The 14420-nt window shown below is 39.4% G+C and overlaps 2 protein-coding genes across 3 annotated transcripts in view; both read left to right on the forward strand.

The window, feature by feature from the left end:
* Window positions 1-2820: 2820 nt before the first annotated feature.
* Window positions 2821-3461, forward strand: LOC144660123 (large ribosomal subunit protein bL32m-like). The gene has a single exon (XM_078520682.1). The coding sequence runs from the start codon at window positions 2828-2830 to the stop codon at window positions 3263-3265; it is 438 nt and encodes a 145-aa protein (XP_078376808.1). The 5' UTR covers window positions 2821-2827; the 3' UTR covers window positions 3266-3461.
* A 5048-nt stretch (window positions 3462-8509) lies between these two features.
* The window catches only part of LOC144661714 (proton-coupled zinc antiporter SLC30A2-like), a 41416-nt gene continuing 35505 nt past the window's right edge, over window positions 8510-14420 (forward strand). Inside the window, exon 1 of one of the 2 annotated variants that reach the window (XM_078522531.1) lies at window positions 8510-8693. In XM_078522531.1, coding sequence (XP_078378657.1) covers window positions 8525-8693 — 169 coding nt within the window. In that variant the 5' untranslated portion in view covers window positions 8510-8524. Of the gene's footprint in view, window positions 8694-12020; window positions 12414-14420 lie in introns of those variants that run through there. The other variant, XM_078522529.1, reaches the window with a different exon arrangement.

A 14420-nucleotide genomic window follows, 5' to 3' on the forward strand; every position in this document is an offset into this window, starting at 1 on the left:
GGTCAATCTTCGGGTCAAAAAAATACAAAACAATGTATTTTCTGCGCTTTAGATTGACATTTCTGCTCTTCAATCCTAAGAAAACTCATCAAATATAATTTCCCCCTCGACTCCAGACTGGCAGAGTATGGAACAGCACAACGCAAGATTTGAACGATCGGCTGAAATGTTCCGTGACGCCCAAACCAGGCAAATGGAACAAACAAACGCCACAGTTGACATTTTTAAAGATTTGGCATCAAAATAATTGTCTTTATCTAATCGTTTATCTTCTGTTATTAAATTGTTGTTATTCGTGCCACAAAGGTCACCCCTTTCAAAACAAATGTTCTGCAAAAGTCACGTAGCAATCATAGTCTTTTTTAGGATGCTCGTTTTTTGTTCAACCTTTTTCAACGCAATTCTCCAACGAACTTTCAACATGCCAATTGCTCGTTCCACTACAGATCGTAGCGCACCGAACTTTAGGTTTTAAACTTTCTCTGCTCCTGAGTCAGGTGTCCTCTGTCCGGGTAGTGTTTCACTAGCCAGTTCGTTAGCGGATAGGCACTAAAAGGGGCCTTATTTCTGTTCCATTTTTATTGCCTGTTGGACCACTAAAAATTTGCTCGTTTGCTGCAAGTTCAGAAAAAAACGTCATCTCTTTTTAGCGTGCCTGTATTTTTACATAATAAGCCCTTTACAATAAATACTCCTAACCTACAGTTTGATAAACCAGCGCGTTAGTTGCGACCTTTGTAAAGAAACATTATTTGTTCTTTGATATGAAATTCCGGCGGCCTCAGATCACAAAGCATATGTTGACATGGCGGGAAAATTCCGCGGCCTCACAAAGCAAATGTTGACATGGCGGGAAAAATATTGACATGGCGGGAAAATTCGCATGCAAAAACGCATGGAATGCACTTTTCCCCCTGTAGAATTATCTCGTGTCGTCATGACAACGTCATACGACACGAGACAAAAAGGGGACGGCCTAAGGAAACATCGACCACTTCTGTACGAGGCAGCTCGAAATAAAGTGATTCAATGTGGTCTCTCAACCCAGGCGCTAGGCATATCCGGGACAAAAGCGGTGCTCTTGAGCTCAAAGTGTTGCCTAAACTGTCTCGTTACGACCGATAACCGACCAAGGGTGTAAAAAATTCAAGCAAAGGTGTAAAAAAGACAAGTTGAGTGTGCTAAAAACAGAGCCCGGACGTCACAGAGCTTGTTTTCAATTATCCCTTTAACTAATCCTGTTATCCCTTATCCCTTAACTATTTTCCCGTTATCCCTTATCCCTAAAATTATTTTGCCTGTTAACCCTTATTCCAAAAACCCCTAACAGGCCTCAGGGGAATTTTCGTGAAGACTTACAAAACTGTCACAAAACACGGCGCGCGCCTAACCTGCGATCAGGCGTTTTTCCCCTTGCAAAAGGGCATAATCTCCAATCTCGAGCCCAGAGTCCATCTAGCGGGATCTAGTCGGTCAGCGGTATGGGATGGACTCTGGGAAACTGGAATCGATCAGATCAATTTCAGGTCGATTTCAGGAAGAACCTTGGTCTTCCGTTTTTTTATTGCACATGCTCGTAGTTCCAAGCGGAAGTAAATTTCCTAGAACGGAAGTAAATCAAGAAAGTTGAACTACAGTATTACTGGTGTTTATTGATTCAACAAAAGTAACAATAACGTCCTGCAGTTAACAAAAGAGAGAGTTAACAAAAATGCGTCTGGTGTTTTGATTTCCTTTAGTATCTTTCTTGAGCATTCTGCTATGTTTGTTTTAAATCAAAGGTGTTGTTAGACTTCCAGGATTCCGTCCGTGAAGACTGCGTGCGTGTGTCCGTTGTTGTTTTGCCGAGGACAGCTAAGAAATTTACATAATACACAGCGCACAGACAAGCTATTGTTCTGTTCATAAAAAAATTTTGTTTGGCGACTTTCGCATACTTTTGTTTGGCGACTTTTGTATATTGGAAAGGCTTCTCGCTGACAGCGCATCTTTTCAGGATAAGTTGCATGTTTTCGAGCAAACAATTTTTTCCTCGTTGAATGGCGGTGATATTAATAAAGACGTTGAAGGCCACACGCACACAGGTCAACGCTATTCAAAAGGCGTAATTAGCATTTTGGCGACTTAGCACGTGCACACGTGTGTTATAATTTTTGTACAATTCATTTTCTTCAGCAAAACAACAACGCGTTTTGTTCAAATTCTGCGTCATTAGTAATTATTTTGAATCGTGCACTGTCTGCCATATTCAGTTTTTCAACCGGAACGGAGATTTGAATGAAACCAGTAGTTCTAGCGAGATTTGTAAGTCAACTATAAATTGAGTTTTAAATCGACCTTGTCCTTGGTGACGCCGTCGTTTGTTGTTTAAAAACTCCGTTCAGAATCGACGTTTAAAGGAAGTCCTTTTTTATTCATGGTATCTTTTATGTTCAAAGAGAAGGGAAGAATTAGAAAATACTTCATTTATTTAGAGCCATATCACGATTTCTTAGGTGTTTTTACAAAATTAAGCTGATACTTCTGAACATTTGATCATGGAAAACAAAAAAATGTTTTTCCAGGGTTTCCGGTTTGGTTAACTTCCGGAAAGATTTTCAGACTTCCGTGTTGATTTCTATTGTTCTGTGAGGGCCAATAGAGAAAGAGAAATACATTTCAGTTTCCCAGAGTGTGTACCGGCGACCCTACCGCTGACCAACCGCTGACGGACCGCGGAGCCGGGAGACACTCTGGGCTCGAGATTGCATGATCTCAGGTTAGCGCGCGCCTGGAACCCAAGACCTTGCACACTTTCCCCCAGTCTCTCTCGATCTCGTTGGAGAACATGGCGTCCAACTTGGTCAGGAATCAAATTCGAACATTATTTAGGACATTCCTTACTTTGGAAGAAAGGATTTTATATAATCTTGGTCTCATTTACGGAGGACGATTCCCGCCACATGCTGCTTTGTTAGGGAACATCTCTTCCTCTATTGAATCAGATGGAAACTTGGAGACACAACACGAGGGTTTTCTGCTCATGGCGGTCCCCAAAAAGAAGACTACGCCGCATAAAAAGAAGCTTAGAAATCGACACAAGCAGCTCAAGAACAGAACAGACATCGAGATATGTGCGATCTGTGGAAACCACAAGCTTGAAAAGCATTTGTGTGGACACTGCGTGGAAAGAATAAAGGAAGAGACCAGGAAAATCCGCAAAGAACGAAATGAGGACAGCATTGAATGGCCTATACCGGAGATCTTAAAACAGTTCAGGACATAACGGCCTGTTTTAGTATTGAAGGCTGAGAGGACTATGTGGTAGAGTGATATTTGACTTTGAAACTGCTTTTGATCGAGGGAATGTAATGCTTGGACAATGAAGAAGTTTCTCCCATAGAACTGGGAATTTTGTTTATCTACCAAGCCATGTGTCAATACAAAAATTAAAAGTCTGTTTGTATTTTTTCTTATTTCAATTTTGTTGTCGCAGAGAATCCACATGCTTAATCACACAAAAAGAATAGAGATAAAATAGAAATAAGTATTTAGACGTATGCAAAGCAACTATAGATTTAATACCAGAAAGATGAAAGTTTCTTCAATGTTGAGCAAGTGTAGGCCATAGCAAAGTAAACCCTCAACTCTCATTCCTCATTTAAGAGTCAGCAAGGGGTCAAATATGAGCACATGAGAGTTTAAGGCCAAAAAGAGAGGGCTCCTGTTCCTTATTTAGCCCGGGCTTTACATTTTCTAATCCCAACATTGATTATTAATAATCCATAGGTAACTGTAATAGGGTTATGCTGCTAGAGGGAATGGCGCAGACACAGTGGCCAAACTGTAAGCACACTGTACTCTTGATCGGGCAGTCCAGGTTCAAGCCCTGGTATGTCAGGGTCACTGTGTTATTGGACAAGAAACTTTCCCCTCACAGTGCCTTTCTCAACCCCCAAAACAGCTGGCGATCAGCGCTAGCATTTTCTGAGACTGTACTGCACCAGAGGAGAAGAGGAAGCCAGAATTTCAGCCGTCTTTCCTGGTCACTTACACTTAAGAAAGCAACCAGAAAGACCACTGAAATAGACCATTTCCGAGTTACCCTTTGCCTCTGTTTTAAACCGAGTCTACGTGCGAAACCATTCAAATGAAAATGAGTTTGATTTGCATGAAAATGGACCTGTAGGTGAGACTTATTATCATATGAATGGTTTCGCACGTAGACTCGTTTTGAAACAGAGGCATAGGGTAACTCGGAAATGGCCTATATTTCTGGCTAGATAAGTGGTTGTAGTCTTGAGATAAAGCATGCACAAATTTCCCCTGTTATTTCATACTGTGACACAAACAGTTGAAAACCTCTCATCTGTTTTGACAGGCAAGGAAACTTAAAAGGTGGATCAGAAATCAGAAATTTTAAAAAGTACCCCTAAAAGAGACTGATCTGGGTCTGGCACAAGCTTTCTTTGTCCCCTAAATGACACCAAAATGCTAAAAATAGACCTTATATTTTGCAACCCAAAACGAGACCTTGACAGCTTAAAATATTACCTTTGCCCCAAAACACCTTAAGTGAGACCAAAAAATCCGAAATTTACAGCCCCTAAGTGAGACCACGAGCATCGCTGCCTTGTAAATATTACTGACTCCCCCTCCCTCAGGGTGTGCTCAATAAATGACCCCAATGGGTTTCTGAAAATTTTACCTTGATCCCTGAGGGGTTGGGGAGGGTACTCCCATATATACTGGTAAGCTGTATGGTTTAATTTTTAAGCAGTTTAGTCTGGGATAGGGTATAGAAATAGAGAGTTTTGGTCTAGACTGGATTATCATTTGTCGGGAAAATGATCAGTGATGTGAAAAAAAAAAAAACATTTATCATAAAAGTAAAATTGTGAATAAAATCATTAAGAAAATCATCCTGGCAACAAGTTGACAGATGGGTTTTCATTGAAAACACTAATATAGTGAAACAGTGAAGAGGTGGGAAGGGGTAATCGGTACATTATATGTCACCATACATAACGTACTTACAGGGTAATCCCTGGTAACCGCTGGTCAAGTGGGCTCCGACTCCGAGGAAAATGACAGCAACAAGCTGGAGCAGCAATATATTTTTATTTTCACCTGTTTTTTCTGTTATTCCCTGGAGGATCTTTACATCTGTTATGTCTAATGGCGGTTATTCGACCATCTTGGCAACTTGATGCTCCGTCAAGAGATCCTGTTTCGCTGGGAAGGACTGTTTTGCCAAAGACAGAAGTTTCCAGTGTGGTGCAGGATGACAGTCGCAGCACGCAAATTCTTCAAGGGTTGTACAAAATGTTCAAAGCAGAGCAGTTTTGCGACGTTACGTTTGTCACAAACAAGAAGAGGAAGTTGAAAGCCCACCGGGTTGTATTGACCACTCTGAGTCCGTATTTTGAAGCTTTGCTTGGCTCCAACTGGCAAGAGAAACAACAAGATGCAGAAGTCGGGTTACAATGGATCGATGAAACTGTTTTCATGAATCTTGTCGAGTTTGCTTACACGGGTCGTATAGAAATCACTCCGGAAAACGTGCAAGATGTACTCCACGGAGCGAATTTCTTTGGAGTGGAATTCATTCAGAAATCGTGTGCAAATCTGTTGAAAGCGTCCCTTGACCCGATTGCCTGTGTGGGTATATTGCAGATAGCTGAAAGGTATTCCATGCAAGATCTCAGGTCTGCTGCCAAAAAATATTGCGTGGAACACTTCGGTAAAGTGAGCCAAGAGGAAGAGTTCCTCGAACTTCCTCTGTTTTTACTGTTGGAGATCTTGCAAGAAGATCAACTTTGTGTCATTGACAATGGAATAGTACCTACCATGGCTGAGCAAGAACAGTTTGTGTTGCAAGCAGTGTTTCGATATGTAAAGCATGATTTGGAGAACAGGAGAGCGAGATTGGCTGATCTGTTGGCCTGTGTGAGGCTTCCCTTCCTTTCACTTCCCTTGCTGCAGGCCCTTCAAAACCATGAGCTTGTAAAGAGTTGTAAGAAGAGTTTAGAAGTTGTGGGCAGAGCAATCATTGCTCTCAGTGGATGTGACACCAGACATCGGGTTGTGCCAAGAAAGCTGAAAGATAGAATCTGGAAAGGCAGCGTGCATGGACATTCCCAACCACAGAGACAGCCATGGAAGGAGATTGAAAACTTTGATGACGAAAAAATACTGCCAGCGGCAAATGATGTCTTTGTTAAGGGGATGAAGATCTGGATCATTAGGTTGGGCGATAAATCTGTTGTAGGAGGGATGAAAGTCTTCTACAGTAATGGATTAGATGTAATGCATGGCTACGATGGAGAAGGTGCTATTAAGCAGCATGACTTTGTCATTGATGAAGATGAGAGGATTACACAAGTGTATGTCTATGCAAATAACTTATTCATCTATGGACTGCTGTTTTACACAAACAAACAGGAGAGTGATGGGTCTAAGAGGTGCTATGGCCCATATGGAGCATGTTCGGGATGGGAGTGCTGCTGTTATATAGAGGTGCCTCCTGGTACTTACAGCTGTCTCGCTTGGGTCACAGGAGCCATTATGCAAGCTCCATTCAGGAACCAGATGTGTCCCAAGATGATAACAAGACTCCAGTTTGTGTGGAGGACATATTGGCTTGAGAGTCTCCCTCCTCCTGTTCCTCCTCGCCCTCGACCTCGTCTTCATTCCCGTCCTCATTTGCCAGAAAAAACTCTTTGACGGTCTTTGAATGCTGTTCAATTTCCAAACATCTTGGTTTTCCTTCTTTTTACCCAAATGAGACGTTGTGATATTGATAGTAGCAACATTGAACAACAGTAATTTATCCCTAGTTTATCCTTCTTTGCACCCAATGGGCTATGGAGGAAGGATGTCCTGATATGTTACCCTCAAATGGAAGGAATGTACATATGTAAATAACATCACATGGAACATTAACATTAAAATTAAAAATGTAAATGTTGTAAATTTATAAAAAAGGAATCATATGCATAAATTATACAAAAAGTAAATAAACTATTGAAGAAATAAATTATTAATATTTACATGTTAATAATAATAATAAATTTAAAAATTTATACCAAATTATTAAAAGAAAATAAATAAATAAATATGTTATTCGTTATCAACATGAAGCATCAGAGAAAAGCTTACTAGCATCAGATGCAAGCGCAAAAGTTGAAATATTATCTAAAGACTAAAGTTCTCTTATTAATTTTTATTATTCATTAAGAAAACAGGCGAGATTCTTAGAGTTATCTTTCTTAAAGAAAAAGCTTTATATAAAAATAAGTTATTTATGTTCAATATGAAGCATCAGATAATAGTTTACTAGCATCAGATGCAAGAGCAAAAGTCCAAATAATTATTATTTAAAGACCAAAGGTTTAAAAGGCAAGATTCTCACAGGTGTCTTTCTTAAATAGAGAAAGCAACTCTTTTACTATTAGAAAAATTAGATACAATATAATGGTTAGCCAATGAAGATGAATTGTTCAACAATGACATGAGCATGGGACAATAAAAATCTGAATCCCCGACAGGAATCAAACCCATGGCCTCCCAGATTCCGGTTGGGCGCTCAAACCAACTGAGCTACGAGAGACTTGTGGTGAGCTGTGCCATTTACTAGGTTGATATGTGACACGCATCCTGCATACTGCTAGGATCAGATCAGCAATGTCGAAATCATCAAGTATGTAGTAAATAATAACGATTTTTCATGCCTGAATAAAGAAGTGCTGCTGTAAACTAACTTGTATGCCATTTTTTATTCTGTATTTAGCATTTTAAAAAAATTGCTTCTGTATTGCTATTGTCGGGTCTGTCCATTTCATGAGTTCGAGTTCGAGTTAGAATTTCGAGTTCGAGTTAGAATTTCGAGTTGAGTTCGGTTTTCGAGTTAGAATTTCGAGTTCGAGTTAAAATATCGAGTTCGAGTTGCTTGCGGTTAGCTCCACTCTGGTTTGCTTGCGGTTAGTTCCATTCCTATTTGCTTGCGGTTAGTTCCATTCCTATTTGCTTGCGGTTAGTTCCATTCCTATTTGCTTGCGGTTAGTTCCACTCCTATTTGCTTGCGGTTAGCTTTCATTTGGTGATAAGGGTGACACTATGCGTGACCAACTGGGAAAATGTTACCCCATAACTTGAACTCGAAATTTCTAACTCAAACTCGAAATGTCTAACTCGAACTCGAAATTTCTAACTCGAACTCATAAATTCGATACACTCGCTATTATCTGTCAGAGAAAATCATAGCACATCATTTCAATCCCTGGAATGGAGAAGTGTGGAAAGAAACAGATGTTTAGTAAAAAAATTCTCTGGAGCAGGTTTCAGAGCCACCTTAAATTTTCGAAAAATTAAGGTGGCTCTGAAACTGCCCCAGAGAATTTTTTTTTTTAACTTTGCAAAAAGTTGTATCTTTACATGCTGATCATTATCCAATAATAAAAAATTGGGCTCACCAGACTCGTTTTTGAGTTATAAAGTTTAAAGCTAAAATGAAGGGTGTTTTTAAACAGGTTATACAGTTGCTATGGTTACCAGTGACATCAAGAAAATAACCACAATTTGTTTATCAATGATTGGGCTAACCTGCAATCAGGCTTTCTTTTTTTTCGCGGCAGAGGGAAACGCAAAGGCGAGAAGGAAACTTTTGATTGCAAGCGTCGTGTGTCTGTTTTTTGTGATCGCTGAAGTAGTGGGTGAGTATAAAGCGTACATTGTATTTTACGTTTAGTTTAGACATTGTTACATGGAAGGAGCTTTATTCAGGACTTTGAACGATTAAGCTGTGCTAATACAGCTGTATAGTCCCCATAGGCGTACGGGCACCTTCGGACCTGGGGGGGCGGAGAGCTTATTGCCCGAAAAAAGGCATGGGTTGAAAGCCGAATAGAGAGGCATAAAATGGACAACAAAACGTGCATTAGTCTGCTTGCTAAAAGGAAACGATAGTTCTTAAATTAATTACGTGGCGTTGCCCGAAGGTGTCAATGTACTGAATCCTTTTTCTTCGGAGATATTTATTCACTCTAGTTCACCAAAAATTAAAGTATTTTGGAGGAGCCAATTAACATTGTATTTCCTCCACTTGAAAGTTATGCAAAAACGTGTGAAACATTCAGGGATGAATGGTATAAAAGATTTTGTTGAAAGTTTTGAGCTAGCCCTGAGAACTTAACATTTGAGTCAAAAGCATTAGCTTCATCACATTTGTAACAGCTTTGTTTCAAGGTCTTACACTGGGTCTACCGCGCACAAACGCTCTAGCTATGGAAAAGCTGATTGCAACTAAATCAAACTGAGGGATCACGCAGAATTCGGGAGAAAAATCAAACACAATTATAGCAATTTGCGACAGGAAACGAAAGCAGATGAATGAGAAATTTGGACTTTTGAACCACAAAGAACGTTATATTTCCAATACTTTTTCTTTTAATGTAATTCGTTTTAGACATAATGTTGAGATTTGTCGGCTTATTTTCTATTTTTTCTCTAGCCTTCTTGCCCGAATTCTAAGTATTTTGCCCGAAACATTTCGGCACTGGGGGGGCTGCAGCCCCCCTCGCCCCCCGCCTCGTACGCCTATGATAGTCCCACGTTTTTGAAGTTTGCTATTTAGTTTGCTATTTTGCATCACCACCCCCTTGTACCCCAGTGATGTATAAGATCATCCATAGGTACTGCACACTCTTTTAAGACAGCACTGCGGTTTGCTAGTCTTGACATGTTTGGTGCTCATAGCCAGAAAGAGTGGCATGTAATTTAAAACATTTCCTCTGTCCCATTCCCCTTCCACCATTGAGGCAATTTCAAGTGGGTGATGAAAGATGACCAGTTTTAAGCCAATCAACATTCGTGACCTTCAAAGCCCTACTGACAAAAAAAAAAAAAAAACTACAACAAAAAAACGCCAGGTAGATTATGAACCGGGGGGCACCAGACCCCCACCCGGCTAAAAAACCGAAGGTAGATTATGACCCGGGGGGCACCAGACCCACACCCGGTTAACTACAAAAAAACGCCAGGTAGATTATGAACCGGGGGGTACCAGACCCCCACCCGGTTAACTAGATGGAAGGACCTGGCATGACTTGAATCGATGTGGATGAGGATGAACGATCAGCCATTTTCAGTGGCAAACGGGACTGTTTAACATAGAATTCTATTGCAAGATGCACATTCCATGACAAGCGTGCTTTTACTAATTCTAGAAAAGATTTTGGCATGGAGATTGGTTTACAGTCATTCCACGCATCATGCGTGCGTAGTCACTAAAAGAAGGAATGACCTTAAATGATCTAAAATGACCTACATTGAAATCTATAAAAATGATCTAAAAAGTTCGCAAATGACCTTCATGATCTACCGGGGAGGGGGGTACCCAAAAAGTTTTGTACGGGAAGGCTCCGCACCGAGCTCTTACCCCTTACCCTTTTATATACCATTTTGCCAGAAATTGTACTCCTTTGGTATACCTTTTCACGAAAAAAAGGTACCCCTTTATGGTAAAAGTTATGGTATAGGCTTAAAACATGACGTTTTCTTGTCAATTTCAAGTAGCACTTAATAAATTGAAATAATGACCCATAAATTGCATCAGTTCGAAATATTTTAATTAAAGGCCCTTTCAAAATCCTAAATGACAGATTTCCATACCTTTTCGTGTACCTAAACTTGTGAAATTCCTACCCTTTTATATACCTGAAGCCTGAAAAAGGTAACCCTTTTGGGCGGAGCCTCCCGGTAAAGGCCATTATAGGGAGTAGCCCCCGGGATCTATGATGATCACAATCAGTGAAACAAAGATCGAAAATGCTCTAAAACAGCCTTCAACTAGTTGCCGGACAATGGTCTAATAAGTCTTAAAACATTCAAACCGAGAAAAAGGACTTTTACCGATCTATAATAAATTGCAAATCACAAAAAACCTTACTTGAAACATGCAAATCGAAACGAACGCATGTATACGTAGCCTCCCACGCAGTCGTTCTTAGGGGCGATGTTTGTGTTTTTTAACCTACGGTGTTCGGTGAAATTATTGGCGGTGTTACGGTTTTTTGTCTGACACTTTACTTGCAGAACTAAATTTAGCTCTCCTATCTTCGTTAATCTGTCCTTTATAATACTAGCATACATATACCATATGACCGAGTCATCCACAAAAATACGTCAAATATTTTCAAGTTTTCTCCCAGAATCCCAAAATAAGTGTGAAAACGCGTATTTTTTAGAATTTTCCTTCGCATCCGGGAGATTTGACGACCCGTACGGGAGACCGGGAGATTCAGCCTGTATTCGGGAGACTCCCGGATAGGCCTTTCTCGATTATGCTAGCATTTGTTTCGGCATTTTTTGGGAAAACGAGCATTTTTTTCGTTTTTTCTTCAAAAAAGAATTGCTAGCATTTTCTGTCACTTTTCATGACTGTGATCCAAATTTTCAGCACTCAGAACTCAGAAGGATAAATAATCCTTAAGTTTCACAATTTTGATTACATAATTTGATTGTTTTCTGTCTGTTTCGACTGTTTGTGCGTTGTGTTACTTGTGTACTTGTGTTGTGTTACTTGTGTGTGTGTTTTTATTTTTTATTTCTTTTTAAAAAAATAAATATTTTTTTTTTATTTTTTTTTATAAACAAACAATTATTAAGTATCACCTGTTGTTGATATGAGCATATAATGTGAAAGTTTGTACGTTTTGTTTGAAATAAAATAAAGCATTTTTTAGAAATCAAGTGGCATTTTTTAAGGAAATCAGGCATTATTTTAGCATTTTTTTGGCTTTATGCGAGAATTTCTAGTAGCATTAAATGCCAGTTTTACTAGCATAATCGAGAAAGGCCTACTCCCGGATAATCCGGGAGAGTTCAGGCATAGATGCATATCAGTTAATTTGTAACAAAATACAGTCAAATGTCATCTTGTTGATCATTAATACGCATTAACAGCCAATAGCAAGCCGTTTTCATTCATGAGTAACTTAATTATATTGCGGTGACGGTGTTTCGTGAAATTTTCTTGCGGTGATGCGGTGATGCGGTGTTTGTGGATTATTTTTGCGGTGTTGCGGTGTTCAGGGTGCCCCCATGTCCCCCTCCCGTAGGGTTATCTTGACCTGTCATGACTACACTGTCGACTACACTCAGTGTGGATGTTTTGAGCCACAAACCAGATTGTTTGAGATGGAATTCTCTTGCAAGATGTACATGCGACGACGAACTGTTGTCGTTGGATGATTCAGAAGATTCACCTCTCATCGCCCTACAGAACTACAGCGAAGGTGCTGATGTCGAGTGCGACACAGATATTCACTGCCAGTGCCATGAAGCCGAACCCAGTCACTCAAATTCAAAGGCGAGAAGAAAACTTGCGGTAGCAAGCATTGTGTGTCTGTTTTTTGTGATTGGTGAATTAATTGGTAAGTCAAATTGAAAAAGCTTACAGGACTTGTTGGAAAATATTTGTTGAATGATTAAGCTCTGCAAAGCAGATCGAAGATTTCTCAGGGATTAAATTCAGTTCTAAACTACCATGTCCTACTGACAATCAGCATGTAGTGGTTCCTTTAAACAAATTTATTAATTAACAGTTTTATTTGTGATGACTACACCGCCGCGAGAAAAATAACGCCTGATCGCAGGTCATGATTGGGCATTTGTATGTTTGTAGCAGTGCCCCATCACAGTATATAAGAGCTAGAAAAACCTGAAAACTGTTTTGAGCCTCCTTATACGGAGTACGATGAGTATCATGCGTTAAAATCTTGAAAAAATACATAAAATCTTGAAAAGTTACATGAAATCTTGAAAAAATACATAAAATCTTGAAAAGTGACATGAAATCTTGAAAAACACGAAAAAATCTTGAAAACAAAGTGAAGAATCTTGAAAAACGCGAAAAAATCTTGAAAACGCGAAAAAAATCTTGAAAAACGCGAAAAATCTTGAAAAACACGAAAAATCTTGAAAACGCAAAAAAATCTTGAAAAACGCGAAAAAATCTTGAAAAACGCGAGAAAACTTGAAAAACGCCAAACGATCTTGAAAATCACGCGAAAATCTTGATATAAACGCTGGGAGCTTGAAAATTATCATGAAAAGGTCAAATGAGATCTTGATCTCACGTGACACAACGTGCTTGTTGAATACATGTCTGTTAGGCCAAACACGACTCCCGTTGGCCGCTTAAAGTTAACCTTCAGTCTGTTTAATTATGGATTTTACGTTCTCTAGAACTCTAGAGCTGTTTCAGTAAAAATATTAATGCCATTTTGTTTGCTTGTTCTGTGGCATGTTTAGTTAAAAGTCGTTTATCAGTCCTTTAAAAGAATATTGTTGTCTCACTGTCTGGAACGTGTATCGGATCAGTAGACCTCTCGAACATAGCCTGCAGAACAGGCGGTTTATTTTGCGGGTCGAGGCGCGAAGTGCTAGGTTTTTATTTAGCGGGTCACGCGAGGGCGAGCGCGAAGCGCGAATGAAAAATATAAAAACCGCCTGTTCTGCAGGCTATCTCGAACAATGATTTTGTTTATCATAAGCGTGCGGTCAGCTCGCAGGATTGCGTCTTTTCAACGGATGCGAAGATCTAAGATCCGAGTCCTTTCAAGGGTAATGCAGTCTCAAAGCATTGTGAGTTATTTCAGTTTTTCAAGCTCCCCTTAGCTTGGGTGTTGAGATTTGTACAAAAACGGCAAATCGAATGATTTCAAATAATTGGACGAGACTTTAGGAGCAACTGATGAGTTCCACTGAAGAACCGAAACTCGAGTCTTGCTTAAGAATAAAAAAATTGCCAGAAGAGATCATCGTTACCGCATCCTGGAGACTTCAAGTGCAGTAATCAAACTGTAATAGAATTTATTTGTTGGATGCAAGTAACGAGACAAAACGAATAAAAAAATGGAGGCAGCTAGTTGAGTTCCAAAACGCAAATCTCAACCAATACTTTTACCGAAACAGCTCAAAGGGAGTAGTGTTTGGCCTAACAGACATGTATTCAACATGCAAGCACGTCGTCTCACGTGAGATCAATATCTCATTTGACCTTAATTAATCTTCAAGCTTTTTCGCGTATTCAAGATTTTTTTCGCGTTTTTCAAGATTTTTTTGCGTTTTTCAAGTTTTTTTACCTTTTTTCAAGATTTTTCGTGTTTTTCAAGATTTTTTTCGCGTTTTCAAGATTTTTTCGCGTTTTTCAAGATTTTTTTCGCGTTTTTCAAGATTTTTTCGCGTTTTCAAGATTTTTCACTTTGCTTTCAAGATTTTTTCGTGTTTTTCAAGATTTCATGTCACTTTTCAAGATTTTATGTATTTTTTCAAGATTTCATGTAACTTTTCAAGATTTTATGTATTTTTTCAAGATTTCATGTAACTTTTCAAGATCTTAACGCATGATACTCATCGTACACCGTATCCTTAAATAC

The sequence above is a fragment of the Oculina patagonica genome, chromosome 7 (genome assembly GCF_052425735.1).
Source record: "Oculina patagonica isolate OP01 chromosome 7, crgOcupat, whole genome shotgun sequence".
In the NCBI taxonomy this organism is placed as follows: domain Eukaryota; kingdom Metazoa; phylum Cnidaria; class Anthozoa; order Scleractinia; family Oculinidae; genus Oculina; species Oculina patagonica.